Below are 21,421 nucleotides of genomic sequence, written 5' to 3' on the forward strand. Positions count from 1 at the left end.
TTAGTTTAGTTTCTTTCTGAAAAGTTTTAGAAAGTAGAGAATTTCTTTTTACCCAATATTAGACTTGATACCAGCAGCTGATCAAGTGTCACTTTTAGTAAAATCTAAAGAAGACTTGCCTGAAAGGCTATCCTGGGAGGAAAATAGGAAAAAAAGAATAAAAATAGATAGACGTATTTCGTTTTTAGAAGCCTCAGATGTCATTTTCCCACATCACTACCTTTTCTGCTTTGCTGCACACTTGCTTTGCAATTGCTGGTTTAAAAAAGTGAAGAAGAAAAGTATTGATATTGCCAGCTGATTTTATTTATAGCAAACTCTTTTGGAATCAGGTTTTATATAATATAATAAATTGTTCAGTGGAACCACAGTATCATTTGTTGTAGATTTTCAGCAGTCTAGTAAAAAGGCTCTGAGAAACCAGTTAGTAAAAATTACTTTTTTGAACTATGTTTTGGCTAGAGCTCATGGGAATTGCAGTCAAACAACAGATCTACCAACAATGCTTTAACTCACATATTTGAACTACTGCATGGGATTTCTCTTTTCAATACTACTCAAGAAGCTCTATATCTTTTCCTCCAAGTATTAATTCTCAGCTCACCAAAAGTATCATTTGCATATTCTTTACCAAACAGGAGTTATGTTGTGTGTTTATATAATACTGCTGGGATACAGCTCTCATATAGTCTGTTTGAAACTATTCAACCTTTTCAAAAATTGAGAATCAGTATATAGATCTGGTGACAATATTTGCTAACAAGCTGCTTCTTGTGTGATACATTTCATTTTGCATCAGAATAATACTGATTTTTCCCTTTCAAGCAGAGGAAGACAGCGTCTTTGATGAATCTGACATTCATGAAACACCCACTGGGACAGGCAATAAAGAATCTCAGACTTTCTTTGCAAGGCTGAAAAGAATTGGAGGCAGCAAAGTGGTGAAATACCAGCCTGTTGAAATGAATGCTCAGAAAAGTATGATATCTTTTTAAATTTAGATACGTTTTAATGTCTTTTGAATGTCTTTTGTGTTGGGTATTTTCCTTTTCTCACTTTACCCATTTTGAAACATTTAACTTAGGAGACATGTAAATCAGTCACTACATTGTCTATAACATACACATTATTGAAAAGGAATGTGATTATTATGGTGTATCATGCAACTCTGAACATATTTGCCTTTATCTAGGACTCTAGGGTTTCCACCCTTTATATGAGGACTCTACCCATTATCCCCCTGCCATGGTCACCAAATGTGGGGTTTTCCAACCTTTATCCCACCAACTGTGAGGTTTACACATGGAGCCTTATTGCATTACAACAGTATGACAGCATACCAAAGAAACAGCACCAGCAGCAAACCTGCTGTACTGCATGATGCTGTATGTCTCTTTCGGTATTCACAGATTCTGTATCCAAGGATTCAAACAACCACAGTTCAAAAATATCCACACAAAAAAATTCCCAGTGCAAACCTTAATTTTGAGCAATGAGTAAACATGGTGAAATGTATGTCACAGAGCTAGAGATTGTCTTTCTATTCAGTGCAGGAAATCCAGAGTTAGAGTATCTCTAATATTGGGTTGTTCACTATGGAGAGAGATGTAGCACCTTTCAGACTAACTGAAAGAAAGAAATTGGCAGCATGAACTTTCCTAAACTTCAGTATACTTACTCAGATGCATTTAGTGGAGTGGAAACCAGGGGCAGACATATATATGCCATTGGTATGTGAGAATGACAATTCAGATTCAAAATCTTTGTGTGTGGAAATGAAGTAGCAAGTCCAGTTTTAATGTTGAACAAAGACATTGAGAACTGGCCAATGTGTTTGGAAATTAAGAGGCAAGACTAGTTTTTCTTTGGAAACTAGCCTGTAGGTGGGGAGAATAGATGAATATAGGACACCCCCCTGAGGATGGGGTCAGATAGGGGCAGTACAGATGGACGGCTCCATGGTGCCCATCTTTGCCCTGCATCTGTGCTGCAGCATCCACATGCTGCAGCACAGATGCGCTGTCTGAAAGCAGCCGCTCAACATGTTTACTCATTGCACAAAATTTTGTAATTGTGCTGGCCAAATGGCTGTAATAAAGTTATTATTATTACTATAAAATTAAGGTACGCACTGGGAATGATTTTGTGTGAATATTTTTGAACTGTGGTTGGTTGAATCCTTGGATACAGAATCTGTGAATACCGAAAGAGACATGAAGCATCATGCAGTATAGCAGGCTTGCTGCTGGTGCTGTTTCTTTGGTATGCTGTCATACTGTTGTAGTGCAAAAAAGGAGCCGCCTAGAGAAGCTCCTTTTTTGCACCATCATAAGGGCTGCGATGAAGCCCTATGACGGCTCTTCTGCACAGAGCCGTTTGTGTGCTCAGGTGCCCTTATGTCACGAGGCTGTGCCCATGTGGTTGAGGCCACAGCCTTGTGACATAATGGCGCCGATAGTATAGAGTCATAGAATCATAGAGTTGGAAGAGACCACAAGGGCCATCCAGTCCAACCCCCTGCCATGCAGGAAATCCAAATCAAAACATCCCTGACAAATGGCCAACCAGCCTCTGCTTAAAGACCTCCAAGGAAGGAGACTCCACTACACTCCAAGGGAGCTTGTTCCACTGTCGAACAGCCCTTACTGTCAAGAAGTTCCTCCTAATGTTGAGGTGCAATCTATTTTCCTCGAGCTTGCATCCATTGTTCCGGGTCCTGTTCTCTGGAGCAGCAGAAAACAAGCTTGCTCCCTCCTCAGTATGACATCCCTTCAAATATTTAAACAGGGCTATCATATCACCTCTTAACCTTCTTTTCTCCAGGATAAACATCCCCAGCTCCCTAAGTCTTCCCTCATAGGGCATGGTTTCCAGACCCTTCACCATTTTAGTCACCCTCCTTTGGACACGTTCCAGTTTCTCAACATCCTTTTTAAATTGCGGTGCCCAGAACTGGACACAATATTCCAGGTGGGGCCTGACCAAAGCAGAATACAGTGGCACTATTTCTTCTCTTGATCTAGACACTATACTTGTATTGATGCAGCCTAAAATTGCATTGGCCTTTTTAGCTGCTGCATCGCACTGTTGACTAATGTTCAACTTGTGGTCTACTTGGACTCCCAGATCCCTTTCACACGTAGTTTCATTCAGCCAGGTGTCCCCCATCCTATATCTGTGCATTTCATTTTTCTGCCCTAAGTGCAGTACCTTACATTTCTCCATGTTGAATTTCATTTTGTTAGCTTTGGCCCAGCTTTCAAGTCTATTCAGGTCATTTTGAATTTTGATCCTGTCCTCTGGAGTATTAGCGTTCGGATGCTGCCCGTATCAAGCCCTACTATTGGGGCAAACGGCCTGTCTGTACCGGGCCATAATGTTGAAATGTGTGTAGCGAGCCATTGCTTGAAACAACAAGTAAGACAGAGCCATTAAGCAATTGGTTCCATTTTCGGATTGCTCTTAATGTTTGGAAATTTTTCTTAAATGTTTAGTGGAACCTTAGATATTTCTCCCAAGACTTTGTTAGTGTGAACCGTCCCATAACGTAAAACCAGTAGGTTCAGAGTGGGTTTGCCTTTGCCATCCTCTAAGGATGAGAGTGTATGACTTGTCCAAACTCATCCAGTAGGTTTCCATGGCTGAGTGGGGATTTGAACCCTAGTTTCCAGAGTTATAGTCCAGTGCACAAACTTCTAATCCACATTGGCAAAAATTCTATCTGGCCCCCAAGAGTGACCAGCCAAAGTCTGTACTAACTTCCAAGGTGGGTGAATGGGCCAAGAAGAATTGAAATGGGACACAGCAGATGAATTTCTCTCATTCCATCCCAGCTCTCACCTCATGCCTCAAAATGAAATGTTGATAGCACTGTCCATCTCTCTCTCCTTCTAGTAGGGCAAATGATGCCTCCTTCCCCAAGTGTTCACAGTTCTAGGTGACACAAGGCAGGGGGCCGTATTCTGCTGCTATTCCATTTGAGAAAAGTTATGATGGAGAAGGGTGGGAGTAGGTACTGTCTTGCTTCTTATTATTTAGAAGAAAAGCCACAGTGGGCAGGCAAATCTGGCAGCACTTTTGAGACTAACTAATGTATTCCAGCATAAACTTTAGCAGACTCCAGTCCTCTTCATCAGATACTAAATCCCTCTTCACCTTCTTTCTCATAATGAAATAGATTAACAGAACTGTCTCCTTGAAAACAATTTGTTGTTATTGCTGTTATAATTGTATTTCATTTATTTATATCCCACATTTTCCCTAGCTGTTAGTCTCAAGGTACAGATTAAAATAGATGCAGATAAAAGCTCACTGCATCGAAAAAGTACAAAAATTAAAATACAGTACAATTTATTAATAGAATTAAAATAACAGAATTAATAGAGTTAAAAGTATAGAATTAAAATGTCCCTTAAAAAACAAGAAATAAAAACAGTACAATAAATTGTTAAACTTTTTCTGCATAAGTAGTCAGTTCCCAAAGGCCTGTTAAAAGAAAAAAAGAAGAAAGTGAGACAATACCTGAATACATAGAGATTTTTCTAGCTAGATTGAAGTGAAGAGCACACAGCTGACTGAGTAACTGATTTACTTACCTACCCTCCTTGCTTTTCTCCTTTATATAGTGTCTGAATTGGGTTATCAGAATTTCTTCCTCCATCTGTTTTGTATTTCAACTCCTAATAGCATTCTCCAGCACAACAAATAATGATGGCTACTGGGAGCTGAATTTCAAAACATTTGGAGGGCTAAAGTTTGAGAGCTGCTGCTCTAAATGTGCTGCTTTGAATTTAATTCTGAAAAAGCATCTTCTCTCTCTCTCTCTCTCTCTCACACACACACACACAACCCCAAACATCCGAATGGAGAATTATAATGAGACACATGATTCCATAAGTTGGCAAAATGATGAAAAAATACCCACTCAAAATTTTGTTCAAAAATGCCATTAGGGCTAAATGATGAAAATGAATGAGAGGGGGAGAAATGACTAGTGAATAAATTAGTAATTTAGCTTTTTTTTCCTGCTTTGACCAGGTGAAATAGAATTGGCCGAATACAGGGAAACTGGTGCATTGCAAGACAATATTTTGCGCTGTGTGAGAGAAGAAAGCTTTCAGAAGAAGAAATTGCGTTCTCTCAAACAAAAGTCTCTTGACATTGGAAATGCCGACTCCCTGTTGTTTACATTAGATGAACACCGCCGCAAGTCGTGCATAGACCGCTGTGACTTAGAGAAGCCACCTACTGCTTCTGCTTACACCGCAATGAGGCAGAATGATTATGGCCGACCTCTGCAGAATTCCTCCACAAAGATGGAAGATGAAGGCGAGAAGGCGAATCCCCCAACTGTCCCAGAAAAAAACCAAATGAGGCGGAGACCTATCATACCTGAAGTCAGGTTAAATTGCATGGAGCCATATGAACTGAAAGTCGACTCCCCAGTGAAATCTTCACCTCCCAAAGAGGACTTAGATCTTATAGACCTGTCCTCTGACTCAACATCTGGACCTGAAAAGCAATCGGTTGTTTCCAATTCAGATAGTGACTCATTGGTCTTTGAGCCACTTCCTCCTCTCCGAATAGTGGAAAGTGACGAGGAAGAAAACGACATTACAGGCCAGCTGAATGATGGTGTCTCCACCAGGACTGCTGCCTCATTTCCATCCAGTCCCACCAGTATTTCTGTACTCAGCCTCAGCATAATCCCCCTTGTGCAGTTCAGCACTGAAGATTATTCCAAAGATGAAGCAAGTGATATTGTCTTACTTTCCCAAGAGGAGACTCCTCCAGCTACTCTCAAAGGTCAAAAAGATGTAGATGAACTAGCTAAGCCACGAGGTGTTAAAGAGACATCTTCTGGCAGCCCCCTGACACTAAAACAGAAGCGTGATCTGTTGCAAAAGTCATTTGCTCTTCCAGAAATGTCGATGGATGAAAATTCGGAGTTATGTATAGAAGAAATTAAGCCTCTAGGACCTTATCCCAGTTCAAGTGGGAAATCAGTCTCCATTAAAGTCCCTGAAGACTCTGAGAACCAAACTGAAAGCGATAAGCCTGATGCTAGTGCAGAATCTGACACAGAACAAAGCACAGAACAAAAGCAGGAGGAGGAGGTGGAAGAGTCAGAATTTAAAATCCAAATTGTTCCTCGACAAAGAAAGCAAAGAAAAATTGCAGTGAGTGCCATCCAGAGGGAATACCTTGATATTTCCTTCAACATTTTAGATAAGTTGGGTGACCAGAAAGAGACAGGTGAGTGGAACCTTGGAGTATACATTTTATATGTTGTATGTTCCTTATGTTGCGCATGTGTCTCTATATGCTGATCATATTGCTGATTTTAGAACAAGGGTAGAAGTCCTGGACTCCTTCAGACATTGTTGGAGTGGAACTCCCAGCATTCCTTACTCTTGGCAATGCTGGCTAGGGCTTCTGGGACATGCAGTCCAACAATATATGAAGGGCTGCATGGTTCCCTTCCCGTCTTTGAAAGAAAAATTAATTTCTTACACTGATCTCCCCAGCAGGAATATATACAAATTTACAATTCACTGAGTTTGAAATAAGAGCTACATCACATTCCAAAAGTCTCAAATTTGAGTTTGTGCCTTCAAGTTGTTTCCAACATATGGCAACCTTAAGGTGAAGCTATTGTGAGATTTTTTTGGCAAGATTTGTTCAGAGGAGGATTGCCATGGGCTTCCTCTGAGACTTGCCCAAGGTGGATTTCCATGGCCTAGTGGGGATTCAAACCGTAGTCTCTAGAATTCTAGTATAACACCTGAACCATGCTGGTGCTCTCAAATTTGAGTATGACTCGTAATAAGGTTCATTCACAGTCATTACTAGCCCTCCTTGCCAGTTCCCTCACTCGTTTTCCAAGCAAAACATTATTCCTTTAAAAAGAGAAAGATAGTCACTTGAGAGAAAGAAGATTTACTAGTGACAATAAATGACTTGTATGCATTCAAGTTGTTTCATTTAGTTATGCATCACATTGCCTTTGCTCCTGGCATAGATGCAGGATGTAACTTTAAGAAGGCGGATCTTAGTGCATTCACCCATTGCCGGGTAGCAGGCAACCCATTTGCAACCCGGGCTTCTGCTTCAGCTTTTCAAGAATGGAAAAATCCCATTCATGATAAAATGCGAGAGAAGCCTGGAGAAGCCCGGTTTGCAAAAGATCCGCCTTCTTAAAGTTACATCCCACGTGTAATGCGATAATCTCTTTTGACATGACCACACTAATGCAATGTTATCATGAGATTTTATTGGAAATATTTCTTCAGAACCCATTGCCTTTCTCTAAAGCTAAGAAAGATCATCCATTGGGTTTGCATATCTGAGCAGAAGTTTGGACTCTGATCTCCTGGAGTGCCTGTCCAACACATAATTACACCACTCTGACTCTTGAGAAAGGCCTACTAAATTCAGTTCAAGAGACTGAAGTAACTGAAAATGTCATACTCTTTGGGAAGAAACTAGGCCCCTATCCATCAATAGCTTGTGGTCAAATTGGGATGGAAAGGAGCTCACCCTGCCACCTCCATTGCTAAGGAATGAACTCCCTCTGCCACCCAGACTATGGGCTGCTGGCATTCCTTGGCATGCTCAGAAGTGTTATTTCCAGCTCAGGAGAAATTTATTAGTTGCCTTTTTTCTCTAATAAATTTCCCACCCACCCTACCTCAAAGGCAAGCAGATTTATTGTTCTTTTGCTGTGTGTATATAAATTTAAGTCTGTTCTGTCTTCAGGAAATGGGGAGGGAGGAGCCAACAAAAGCTTGCTCATCATTGGGAACTTCTGTAGTGTATGGTAATGAAATATCCTTTATTTTGGTAGATAGTATATATCCAATGCTGTGTGCATTGGAAAGCCTTATATATTTTGGAGATCCCAATGGAAGTGCAGTTTGGACTCCTTTTGGAATGTCAGCCAGTGAAAGGGTGGGAGCATATTTTTGTGCATAATGCAATAGCATCTCTTCATTTGGTGTTTTATTACCTTAATATGAGTTGTTCATTTATATGGGTAAAAGTGAAGAGCTACACTCCAGAAGATTTTCGTGCCCAAATCTAATTTCAGAATGATTCAGGAGGTGAAAAATGTGTTTCTTCCCTCATTTTATCGAAACTACCGCTTGTGGTGCCAGATGGTAAAACAGTACTTTACACAAGGAAAAAAATGGGGAACTACGATGGAAAAGGGGAGGTTGATGAACAATTGTCCTGATTTTCAAAGGCAAAATAATAAGAGAGAGAGAGAGAGAGAGAGAGAGAGAGAGCACAAACACACAAGACAGAATGAGTGCTTGTGTTCAAGTACTATTTCTCTTTGCAGATGCTTCAACTAAAGTGCTTTCAACCCTGGAAATGCCAAGGGAATCATCTTCTGCTCCAACACTTGAGGCAGGAGTACCAGAGACGAGTAGCCACTCTTCCATATCAAGTAAGCTTTTTCTTTACTTTGAGGAGTGAAAAGAAACTCCAGCTACGGAATTTATACTTCTTAATGGGCTATCTGGTGCATCACCCCCTCTTGTTGTTGTGTACATCCAAGTCGTTTCTGACTTAAGGCAAACCTAACACCATATCATCGGGTTTTCTTGGCAGGATTTCTTCAGATAAGATTTACCATTGCCTTTCACTGAGGCTAAGAGCATGTGACTCGCTAAAGGCCACCAAGTGCGTTTCATGGCCAAGCTGGGAATCAAACTCTGATCTCCAGAGTCACAATCCAGCACTCAAACCACTATGCCACATTGGCTCCTTTCATTTATTTATGCTTTTATTTATGTGCATTTAGGCATTTAAGTACATAATGTGTAAAGGTTGAGTATCGCTTAACCAAAAACCCAACAGTTCCTCAAAATCCAAAACCCTTTTCATGGGTGGCTCAGATGTTTTCTGATGGTTTAGTGTACACAAAATTAAAAATATTGTATAAAATTACCTTCAGACTTTGTGTATAAGGTGTATATGAAACATAAATAAAATTTGTATTTAGATCTGGGTCCCATCTCTAAAATATCTCATGTATGTGCAGATTTTTCATAAATAAATAAATAAATAAATAAATAAATTCAGTACTGAAAGCACATTTGGTCCCAAGCATTTTGGATAAGACATACTCAACCTGAACTTAATTTTATTCATTTAATTAGACTTAACTATTTATGTAAATTTATCCATTTACGAATGCACACATATGAATTTCTACATTCATTTATATTTTGAATGAAGTCACAATAATGAACTCCATGAGTGCTGGAATGTTGTTGGCAGTCTGTTATTGTGAGGTTTGGGGAGTGGACATTTTATATTGTCATTCTCTATCCTTGCAAGAACCTTTATCATTCACCATAACATCTTTAAAAAAGAGAGAATTTTTATTTTGTATTAATGTTTACATTTAATCAGCCACTTCAGGGCCTATCTTCAGGAATAAAGATGATAAATAATAATAAACAGTAAAATTGTTGAAACTTACCTAACTTTGAACAGTTGCAATCCTTCCTAGTACAGATGGGATGATGGCACAGACACATCCAAAGATAGCCCTTCTTGGATATTTCCACTATGTGCAAAAGCCTCAGGATTCAGATGTAGGATGAGAATATTGTTGTAGAGAGGATAGGATTCAGTCCTACGTATGATTTCAATTCATAAATCCAGTCAGACTGAAATGGGATGCATTCCCAGGAAAGTAGCCATTTCACTAAAGTTAAACCATGAGCCAAAACATGGAAATATCTTTTTTGGGGGGTCTCTCCTCTTCTAAGGTTCCTGGATAATATTCTAGATGCAAACATGACCAATTTCCATGTTGAAGGCTTCATCTGCACTGCAGAAAGAATACAGTTTGACATTGCTTTAACTGTCATGGCTTAATGCTGTGGAATCTTGGGATTTGTAGTTTTGTGAGATATTTAGCTTTCTCTGACATAGATATCTCTGATGCGACAACAGACAACAATTCCCAGGATTCCATAGCATTGAGCCATGACAGTTAAAGTGGTGTCAAACTGCCTTGTTTCTCCAGTTCAGATGCAGCCAAAGAATGTAAGGGCATAAGAGGAACCTTGCTAAATCAATTCAAAATCATACAGTGTTTTCTTTGCATTGTGCTCAAGTAGAAAACTATACAAGTAGGACATCAGTGTAACATCATCCTGTTTATGTTTCACCAGCAAATGGTATTTGAAAACAATCTGCCCATGATGCTGGAGATGAAATATAGCTATTCCACTAATACCCATTGATAGATTTATCTTCCATTGCAATACCTGACTGGAGTTCGTATCCAAAGTTTGGAAAAGTTACTTTCTTAGACTATCCCAGAATTCTCTACGCAGGGAATTCTGGGAGTTGGGGGATTCTGGGAGTTGTGGTTCAAAACCGTTATTTCCCCCCCAGCTCTGTTCCTATCAGCTGGGATTAGCTGTCCAGAGCAGAAAAGCTAAAACTGTTCCAGCTGTCAAGACCATTAGTGTGTAGCCATTAAAAATAGAATCTCAGTGGAAAGCAGGCTACAGATTATTCTGAAAAGTTCATTGATAGGGGTAAAAAGAATATGTGCATAAAATATTATGTAGGAAAAATACTTTAATCAGAAGTCTGAATGCTGTTGTTTACCGGCCCACCTGGGTCTCAAATGCTTGAGACTTGTTTCAATAAGCTCCTGCTGCTCCAACTTTAATATTTAAAATCAAAGTTGTCCTTGAGAAATCAGATAAATAACACTCAAAAACCAATGCTCTGATAAGGAGGAATACGCCTGAGAGCATCTTTAATTTCCATTATAAAAGCTAAGAAGGAAGTTCAAAACAACCAATTTCCTATGTTTTTGACAGCCATCTACACTTGGAGCAGTATTGTCTGTTCTGAAATTTTAATTGCCGCTCTTTCATTGGGAAATGGTCTGATAAACCAATAAAGCCTTTATTTTAAAGCAGTGCACCAGGGAAAATGGAAATTATGTTTTCCTTCAATTTGATGTGAAAGGCTGCTGCAGTACATTTCTATTATATACAAAAAGGGAAAGAATTTTATATCAAATAGGAGTGGAATTTGCATCTATTCCAGCAGCCCATTCAGGCTAGATAATTGTGTTGTCACTGGATCAAACTAGCATTTTAAAAGTGTTCTGGTGTACAGAAGGAGAGCTCTCTATAAGTGCAATGGAGGGCAACACTTCACATGGAAATACATTTGAAATGGTTTCAATGTGACGTTCACTACCAGATGTCATTGAAGATATAAAACTGGCACTTACACATCTTTCTCTGGTATGTTCTCCCTCTTCAATATCTTTTCAAACTTTATTATTCTACCTACAAGCTTGAACTGCAAGAAGATAAAGACAGGCTTGAACCAAAAAAGTATCGACCAATTGCACTATTAAATATAAATTACAAAATTTTCTCTAATATTTTTGCAGAAAAATATAAGAAAATACACTCATCACTCCCGATTCACGGGGGATCCGTACCGGACCCCCTGAGAACCAGAAATATTACGGATATTCAAGCCTCATTGGTTATAATGGCAGTGCGCTCCCATGCACGCACACCATTTTGTCCCTCCTCACGTGCTGTCTGCCAAGGACCAAAACCAGTCCATGAATGGGGAGGGATGAGTGTACTTTGTAAGTGGATACATGAAGATCCTGAAAAGTTTCCTGAAAAGACACCTGAGGCATAATACTAGAATGGTGCCAGATATAATAAGAGAAAGATGAACTGCAGTCCATCTGAAGAATACTTGTATTCAAACTTGTACTCTGTGGCTTAAATTCATGGATTTATCCCAACTAGAGTAGACCTACAAAGAATACTCAAGTTGTGAATTTCCATTGCTTTTATGACTAGAGAATCTTCTTAAAAACTTTGTCCCCCTTTCACCTATTTTTTTTTAAATCTGGTAATCTCATATTTAAGAGAAAAACATACTTTCCAACATTTTCAAAAGTGAACCAACTATTAACATTCCCTTCCAAATTTAACAGCAATGTAGAATTGTAAAATTGCTGTGTTGGATCCATTAGCAAAGCCAGTGTAGTGTAGTCATCAGAATTTTCAAAGAGCCTTTAAAAATCCAGATTCTAGTTTCCTCTGAGTTATAAATCTTATTGGGAGATCTTGGGATACTCATGTTCTTTCATCCTGATCTGCCTTCAGGATTGTTCTGAAGATAAACTTCACTTTTCACTGGGAGAAAAAACAGAGCATAAATCTAATTGGCAAACAAATAAATGTAGCATCCAGTTTCCAGTAGTGATCAGCCAGGTATCTCCAATAGCAGTCAGATAAAACAACTGCTTACCTTTGAGTGTTTGTCCTTGATTTTCTATGTTTTGCTGTAAGCTGGAATTGGATTATTAAGAGGTTCTTTCACATTATTTCCTTTAGATTTTGAAACAGATTTTATCAACAAAGAGCTTTAATGGTCTTTTACAATTTGTAAAATGAACATTAGAACACTCACTGTTAGGCAAATGACTTCTGCTCAATGCAGAAAGTGATAATACCTGGGCAATACTGAACACCATATGAAGCAGACTCTTTTATTTTTGACCCACAGATCAGTTTCAACAGATGAAAAGGGGTTCCCTAGGAGCATTGACCATGAACCAGTTAATGAAAAGGCAGCTAGAACACCAGTCTAGTGCACCCCATAATATTAGCAATTGGGACGCTGGTAAGTATACTAATACATATTTTTTTTCTGTAGTTCTTGTGCCATGGACTAATTAGTGCCTGCTTGCTGTGTTGAACTGGTATTGTGAAATCATCCACTGCAGAAAAAGAGTCTGGCTTTAACATTGTTAGTGGCAAAGCTACAGTAGTTTTTTAAAATGTATTTATTTATTTATTTATTTATTTATTTATTTATTTATTGAAGTTATACTCCACTTTTCTCCCCAAAATAGGTATGCTAACCATTTTCTTTGCTTTTTTCTTAGCTAGATGATTTGCTTAATACTGAAATAACACAGAACAGGGTGACAAGTGGCGGCTGGATCCCCACCATCTCTATTTAGCAGAATCATTAGTCAGAGATACTGGGAGTGGCAGTTCAACAATAATTAGAGGACTAATTCCCAGCCTTGAGTCCCCAGAGGCTGTTTCATTTCAATCTTAATGTAGTCTGTATGTTAATGATCAGGGATTATGGAAGGTGCAATCCAGAAATATCTGGGAAGTCGAAGTTTGGGTCTACTGATCTAAATGGCGAGAGGTTGCCTCCAAGCTTTAGAAGAGTGTGTTTCAAGCTATCTGATGTGAGGAACCAGCAAGTTTTCCCACCTGTTTTCCCTACTGTTGCAGGAACTAGTACCATATCTGTGCCTATTGACTATAATTGTTTCTTTCCTGGAACCTTGCCAGAAACTGGCAGCCCATGACCTATGGCAGTGGTCCCCAAACTGTGCACCTTAAGCGATTTTGGATGTCAGCTCCTAGAACCCCAGACTATTGGCCAACATGGCTGAGGCTTCTAGGAGCTAAAGTCCAAAATCTCTTAAAGGGCACAGTTTGGGAACCACTGGCCTGTGGACTGGTGTCATAAACCACCTGTTTGCTTAGTACTATTCTCAAGCATAAGAAAATCTATGCTGGATAAGAACAAAGCCTCATTTTGTCCTGTATTCTGATCTCACAATGGAAAACCACCAGATATCCACGAGACCAGAAATAGCTGTACCATTAGGGAGAGTGAGTCAGTTGCCTGTGGGAGCAGATTCTAGCAATAGCATATATATTTTAGCACTCCCTAAATGGTTCACAATCTGTAAGCTAATTGCCCCCAACAAGCTGGGTACTCATTTTATTGACCTACAAAAGGATGGAAGGCTGAGTCAACCTTGGAGCTCTGCCTGGGATCTAATTCATAACCTTGTGGCTGCAGTAATGGCATTTAACCACTGTGCCACCAGGGCTTCTTTACTCAGATTATGAATGTGATCACAAGCAGATTCCTCACTGCTCATGTTGAGCCACCTGGCTGTTCCTCTCTCTTGAAGGCCTGAGATGTATGAACCTTGTGGTGTGTCCTACTCATGTAAGTGGGAGGAAGTGATGCCAGCACCAGTACTAAATTAGGATTGAACTGCCAATCCAGCTCAGATACTTTATATGGACTGAAGGAAGGGACACCATCTTCAACAAAAGGGCGTCAGCTAACCCTGCCTTGGAAAGTTTGCAAGCAGAACAACTAGCACTATATCAAGAGATGTAGGGGATACTAACAAATTCTGGTAGCCAAACATAAGCTACCCCATTTAAGATGTGATGAACTGCCATGAAGTTTTTCTCGTTTTAGAACTTCTACATGCAGACACATCCATTTTCTGCCTGAAAGAGTTTCTTTTGGGCAGGAAACACTTTTTTCACAAAAATAGTCCTCAAATGCAAAAAAAAAAAAAAAAAAAGGTTTTAAAAAATGCACAAATGTCTCATAATTTCACTCAATTGACAGAAAGCTTTTGAAGTTCTTTGTTCTTACAGGGAAGGACAAATTAAGTGAAAAATTATATCCTTTCTTCTCTATTGGAAGATAGAGCTGGTGTGCCACACAGCTCACAGCCCAAACTATTTTGCTAGCCTCAGGTGTGGTGGAAGATGTCATCTGGCCACTACTGTAGTACTGAAGTAAAATTCAGCTGCCAGTCCAGTTTGCTCCTATATGTGGGATGGGAATGGGGAGGTCAGGGACAGCAAAATATCTTGGACTATCTCCAAGCTCTTTTCATTTCTCATTTGGCCCTTATAATATGTATGTGTGTATGCATATTAGCACTCATGTAAGTATATCTCAGAGGTCCTGGACTTAATTTTAGTACATGCACTAATATCTGCTCTCTTGGGATACAAGAGAAAGCAATGTTCACTCCTTCTTCCCATCTTTGTTCAGCTTCCCTGTTGTTAAACATAAAATAGAGCCCATCAAACTGTGGTCTATCCACAGACCCTAATTCATTATTAGACAGTTCGCTTTTGTTAGATTTTCTTGTTCTTTACAAACAATATGAAGCCATTTTTGTCTTAGGTAAATAAAATGTGTCCCTGTCAAGCATACTAACCATTTATTAAACATTTGTTTCTCTCTGTCATTCCCTCTCCCTGCCCCACCTCCCAGCTTGTTTAAAAATCCTGTGTATGTGTCCCACTCCACGGATGGTTCTACAGAATGATAGATTCTGGCACATTACAGACACCAGATGTTTTGCTGCAGTTATCTGCCAAAATGATACATTCTGGGACTTCAGCAATGAAGCAGGAAGTACCAGGAGAATTTGAGAGCTAGAAAGATTGAGAAATGTTTCCATTACTATGTTAGTGGATACTTAAGGCTCAGAAATTAGTGCTCAAGTTAGAATCAGTTTGGATTTCTGTTTCTTTCTTTCTTTTTTTGACAGCCATGATTTTAACTTGCTAGGGATGGGCATACCTTGCTAGTTTTAGTTGCAAGCAATCCCAGTTTATTGCCGCCCCCCCCCTCCCTACCTGGGTTCGCTTTTTAATTGTACAAACATCTTCTGCTTGGTCCTGTACTATACTGATAGCATGTACTTTCTTTTGTCTTTCCTGAATTTTCCACCTTTCATCTTCATGTGATGACCCCAATTTTTAGTGTTAGCCAGGAGGTGGAGTCTCTCCACCTATTTTATCAACATTATGCATAATTTTGTAGATATCTCTCTCTTGATCCCACATATGCTTTCCTCTAAGCAGAACCTTGGAATGATGCATCAGGGTCTAGGGGTGAAGTAACCCAATTGAGGTGACACTGTGAATGGAGCAAACTGAATGTAGTAATGTTTGGTTTCTCAATGGTGCAGCAGGACTTTAAATGTGTTGAGAATTATGGGAAATAGGTGCAGGGTCAGCCACCATGCTGTCTGACATTAAGGACAAGATGGTGTTCTTTCTCTTTCCTATATGACCAGGCTGATTGTCAATGAAATGGCATCTTCTACTACACTTGAGCACAGCTTGCTAGTTTAGATGGAGCACAGAACAGGTCACTTGGCACGTGGAACTCTCCCTTTCCAAAAGGCTGCTATATAGCCTAGCCTGGTATCTGCTGTCTTAGGTAACCACCTCACTCTGCCCAATGGTAAGCTTGGTCCTGGGTGGATGGAATCTGGGCTCTAATTCAGGAAATAAAATGTCTTGGGCTCAGCCATACAAACTCTAAGAATACTTAGAAAAATGAAAATTGGAGATAACTTCCAAGGCTTGTTGAATGAAAATAGGTTGATTTCTTAAGTCTAGATCTGTAATTATGCAGTGTCCCGTAGCCTTTTTGCCACCATTCTTTTTCTTCAAGTGGTTTGATGGGTTTTCTTGCTGAACTGTAATTTCTATTGCTAGAGTTGGATTGGACTGGTGGAAGTAGCACAGTGCTTGGCTGTGTGAGTTTGGTTCCTCTGCCTACTGGTGTTCACCAGTTGAGTGGCTGCAGGAAAACCACTGCTCCTCATGCTCTAGTCTGCAATATATATATAATATTCTCCTATCTCATGGATGAGGTGAGGATAAACTTCACTAATTAAAAAGTTTTTCTTGAACTGCATCATAGTAACTTCCCTTTTTGTTTAGTCAACCTGCCTGGTGGGAAGCTAGATCTCTTGGTACTAGATACTTTGGATGCCTCCATCTCTCCATTCTCTGGTTGTTCTTTGGTGTTTTCATCTACATTTTTGGTCCAAATGACTTCAAAAATATTCTTCGGTTTTGTTAAGATGACTTATGCCCCCCCCCCAGACTTTCCTTTTCTTCATTCTTCATTTCAAAGTGTTCACTCTTTTTCTGCAATGCAAATTTCACTGTGTATATCCAAATATCCAGTGCCATTGTGGTGACCATCTTTGCTCTTCCTTTGTGCTGTGGCTTGACATTGCCTTCTACTGCAGCTCTTTACATCATACTCCATTTCTTGCTAAACGGCTCCCCAAATACTCATTATTATACACAATTTCTAAGAGGGACAACCACTACCACCTATATAGGTCTACTAGAATTTGGTAGGGATGTACAGTCACTAAACCTAAAGACCTGAAGAACCTTACAATCCAACATGGTCAGTAGATTTTTATGTGACTATTTAGATTTCAATATTATTTGCTTTGAAGATATATGTCAAGGCTAAGAGAAAGTGAACTCATCATCTGGGGGAGGAACTGTAGCTCAGTGTTACTTGTGTTACATACTAAAAAATTGAAGTTCCATCCCCAGCATCTCCAGCTAAAAGATTAAGGTACAAATGGATATGAAATACTTTGTCTGAGACCCTGGAGAGCTACTTCCAATGGATTGCCCTGCTTTAAGACAGCTTCTTATGTTCCTGTAGCTGTGTCTTTTTTCTAGCTTGCTTTAGTTGTGTGTTTCTAGCTGTTGTGTATGTGTGTGTGGTGTTTTTGTCAAACCTGTGCTGGTGGTGGCAGACTCTTGATGGACACTAGTGGGAAATGAAGTTCTCTGTTTATTCACAGAACAGATACAGCATGGGAAGAGGCCGTGCAATGTTTCAGTTTGCTTAAACCCTGACCTGGAGGGACCACCACTAAGAATAAGAGGTTAGTTCAGTGTCTGTTCAACCTTGGTTTTGGATCTATGGCTTAACAACCAAGGTGTTTAGTTAGTATTGACAATAAAGATAGTTTTGGTACTCTTCGAGCTGACCCCAACCATCCATTTTACACAGGGCCTTTGAATCTAAAAGTTTATTCTTGTTGTCACTCCAAGCCATATATGAATTGGTAAACTTGGAGGTTAAATCTTACTGTTCAGTTACAATTAATCTTCTTTGTTCTTCTTTGGTGGCGATTAGCAGCATTCAGTTAATATTTTATTAGAAAACAGCAGTAAACTGATTCACGTTTGTTCTCAGATTTGTAGCTGTTCTAACCAACCTGAAGAATTTTGAGGAGACTTTATTCCATTTTTCATGCAATAGGCAAAGTGTACATTCTTGTAAAAATATGTGTTACCTATTTGCCTCTTTCCAGTTAAAGAAGCCACCAGCTTCATGTATCTGCTGACTTCTGTCTGTCTATACAGCTGTAAGGAAGCCATAAAACAGCCAGGGCATGATGTTGTGAAGAAACCGTTTGGTCATATTTGGCTTTCAGTCTGGATCTTTTCCATGATTTCTGAAGAGTTCTGAAGACCAAGATTCTATCAAGCAGCAAGTGTTCAAATGTACCACTGATGATGCATTACACCATCTTTACTATTTTGGCCTTTATAGAGAGGAACTTTATGAAGAAGAAGTATTCGTGCTCAAATTTAACATAATGGTCATTTGGAATTATCTTGTTTTTCACTTTATTATCATAGCATCAGTGTATGATTTCAGAGGAAATGTGGCAACATACCAGTTACCATGCAGAAGCGTTATCAATCTTGTTTGAGTAATGGGAGCAAGAGAAGTCATACCCATCTAACCACCAGCTTCTTTAGGCATACTAGTTCTTTTTCTGCAGTTCTCCACACATTGTTAAATAAACAACATTTATAACATTTGTGCATTTACAAATACTCTTAGATCTGTAATCTTTTCTTCTTAACCTCTGCACTAAATAGAAAGAAGTAACTTTCCCTCTGGATTTGTATCATCGTTCTCTGTTTTGGGTTTCTTTAGCAAAGAAAAGCTATTGTGAGAGTACAGTAGCAACACATTTATAATTGTAGTTTTTCTGTGCCTCAGATATTCAGTAAATGAATGACTTATCTCCCGTAAGTCAACTTTAGTTTTGTTAGGCAATTCTAAGATGCCATTTTGCCTCTGCTATCTAATCAATTTCCCCCCCACATCTTGATGAATGAAATTTTTCCATCCTTGCCCTTCCTTGAAGATAAAATGTATTTCATCTAACACCACATGGAAAATGAAATTGGGGGAAAAAAAAAACACGTTTGGATACCCAGTGTATCCTTCCTCTATATCAAGGACAAACTAAAGTTTTTTGCTTATAGAAATTAGGACATCCTCTTGATTTTTTTCTTTTGCTGTCTTGCTTTTTATAGAGTATATCACAGAAGAACAAAAGCCTGGGTAGCATTTAAAAGATTTATTCAAACATTTCAAGTGCATTGGGGAGAATTCTTCAACATTCTCTGGAGAAGCATCCTGCAGAAGATCTCTGAGTGGTTATTTTAGATACATCACATTCTTCTAAATGTTGAATCAGCAAAAAAACCAAAAACATTGGAATTATCAGCATTGTTAAAAAGACAACCTGTTTGCATACACAGAATGATGATACTTAACCAGCAAAAGGAATCCCACCCATTATTATTCAAGGACTACTTCCTTCTCTTCTCTTCTCTTCTCTTCCCTTCTCTTTCTCCCCCAACCGCTTTCTCTCTAGGTGCCACAAAATCCAGCTTGCTGTCAGCACCCAGTATTGTTAGTATGTTTGTGCCAGCACCAGAAGATTTTATTGATGATCAGCCCACGATGATGACGGACAAGTAAGCACTTTTATGTTCCTTTTGATTTGTCACTGAAGGCCTGATAAGAGACACTAGGGCTGATGAAAACAATGGGTGCAGAACACTTTGTAATGGAGATGAATCTGGAATAATCTTTAGAAGAGTTTTTCAGGGCTAGATCCTGATCCAGATCTAGATCACCAAGGCCATGTCTGCCTGGGACCAATAACATATCCTCCCCTCATCCTCTCTGTGCTGTCCAGACAACACAGGGCCCAATCCCTGGGTTTTGTGCAAACTGTTTGGAAAACATACAGCTAGTTCAGCACCAAACCCGTGGTATATCACAATGGAATAAATAAACTCACCTTTTGCTCTGGATTTTCACAGAAGATCCAGAGCCTTCTGGAAGGATACGCAGAAGCTGTTTACAATGTGTCCTGGTGTGCCCCTTAACACTGGCAGCAGCAGTGCAAGTAGCTCCCTTTGATATCAGAACAAGGTGCCCAGCCATGTGATTGATGCTGAGCATGCTGTTTTTGGCCTCAGAGTGAGTGACCTGTACCAGCGGTGGTGGTGGCAGGTGGCACAGTGGGCCGCATGTGCAAACTGCTGCCTGGCATGATTCCAGAGTGGCCAGGGCTGCTTCCAGAGTATTCTGATCTGTACACCCTAGAAGAAACCTACTGAACACATGGGACTTGTGAAGTTGACACTTCTGTAACTCCCCTTGATTCCACAGGTCTAATGAAGGTAACGATTGGACTTAATCTTCACTATTTTAAACTAGAGGAAAAGGTATTAACAATGGATGGGAGATTGCAGTTCTAGAAAGTTTTTTCTGTGTGATATAGGAGTAGAATATATACTGTATCTATAAATCAGAAAGTGTGTGTACACACACACACACACACACACACACACACTTTCTGAGCCATTATGCTGTAATTAATTAGTAATTAATATAAATACAGTGGACCCTTGATACCCCCTGGAGTTTGGTTCCAGGATTTCCTGTGGATACCAAAATCCGTGTATGTTCAACTCCCATTAAATAGTAAAATGAAGTCCCTGAAATAAAATGGCAAAATAAAGCTTTGCCTTTTAGAATTTATATATTTTAAAAATATTTTCAAGCCATGGATGCTTGAATCTGTGGATAAAGAATCCGTGGATATAGAATCCGTGGATATGGAGGGGCGACTGTAGTTTTAAGTACAGGAGTGAGCTAGGATACTAAAATAGGTTCTCCTGGGTTTAACTGAGAAGAAACTGTATTAAATGTTAGAAGATGTGAAGGTTTTTTTTAAACAATGCCCTCTCATTGTAAGAGACTTGCCCTTCACCCAAGGTGAGTGTAATGTTCCTTAGTTTCATCTTTATCCACCTTTCTTGCTGGTAAAAAGATCTGTGGGATGAAAGGAAAACTACAATGCAATCTAGAACCTGTGTCTTTTGAACAATTCCTCCCCATAGTGACATTATAGTAGGAAGAGAACTGTGGCAAAAAACACAGTTAAGGACATACTTTGATTTCTTTTGGTTTTTCATTTTTCTAAGTTTAGTTTGACCTTTGTTTCATCTTATTGTACCACCTGTTCAGGATTATTATTATTATTATTATTATTATTATTATTTCAAACTCTTCTTGAAGATTTTAATGGATATTCTCCTACATTATGGACATAGTTTGACCTAATTTACCTATTTTGTAAGCAATTTCCCCTAAGACAATGCAGTAACGCATGTATGTTGTATATACCTTTCCCTAATATACAAACTATTGTACACATTATTGATTGCCAGACAACACACATTGTTATGCACTTTTCCTTAATACACAAATGACTGTGCACATTTCTGATTGCTAAGCTACATTACAAAATTCATAAAAGCAAGTAATTATCAAAATAAAATTGCAGCATGGTTCAAGGAGTGAATATTTTAAGTTTACTTTAAAATACAAATTTCTCACT

At 39.2% G+C, this 21,421-nt stretch overlaps 1 protein-coding gene across 6 annotated transcripts in view; it reads left to right on the forward strand.

The window, feature by feature from the left end:
- Positions 1-21,421, forward strand: part of UNC79 (unc-79 subunit of NALCN channel complex) — a 149,654-nt gene that overhangs the window by 89,953 nt on the left and 38,280 nt on the right. For 4 of the 6 annotated variants that reach the window (XM_089522436.1, XM_089522439.1, XM_089522438.1 and 1 more), the window contains exons 31-36: positions 826-978; positions 5,038-6,255; positions 8,345-8,452; positions 12,586-12,702; positions 17,501-17,584; positions 19,382-19,484. In XM_089522436.1, the coding sequence (XP_089378562.1) occupies positions 826-978; positions 5,038-6,255; positions 8,345-8,452; positions 12,586-12,702; positions 17,501-17,584; positions 19,382-19,484 (1,783 nt within the window). The remainder of the gene's footprint in view (positions 1-825; positions 979-5,037; positions 6,256-8,344; positions 8,453-12,585; positions 12,703-17,500; positions 17,585-19,381; positions 19,485-21,421) is intronic. The other 2 variants (XM_089522437.1, XM_089522440.1) reach the window with 2 other exon arrangements.

Source organism: Sceloporus occidentalis, unplaced genomic scaffold, assembly GCF_023333645.1.
Source record: "Sceloporus occidentalis isolate IW3139 unplaced genomic scaffold, rSceOcc1.0.p SCAF_4, whole genome shotgun sequence".
NCBI lineage: Eukaryota > Metazoa > Chordata > Lepidosauria > Squamata > Phrynosomatidae > Sceloporus > Sceloporus occidentalis.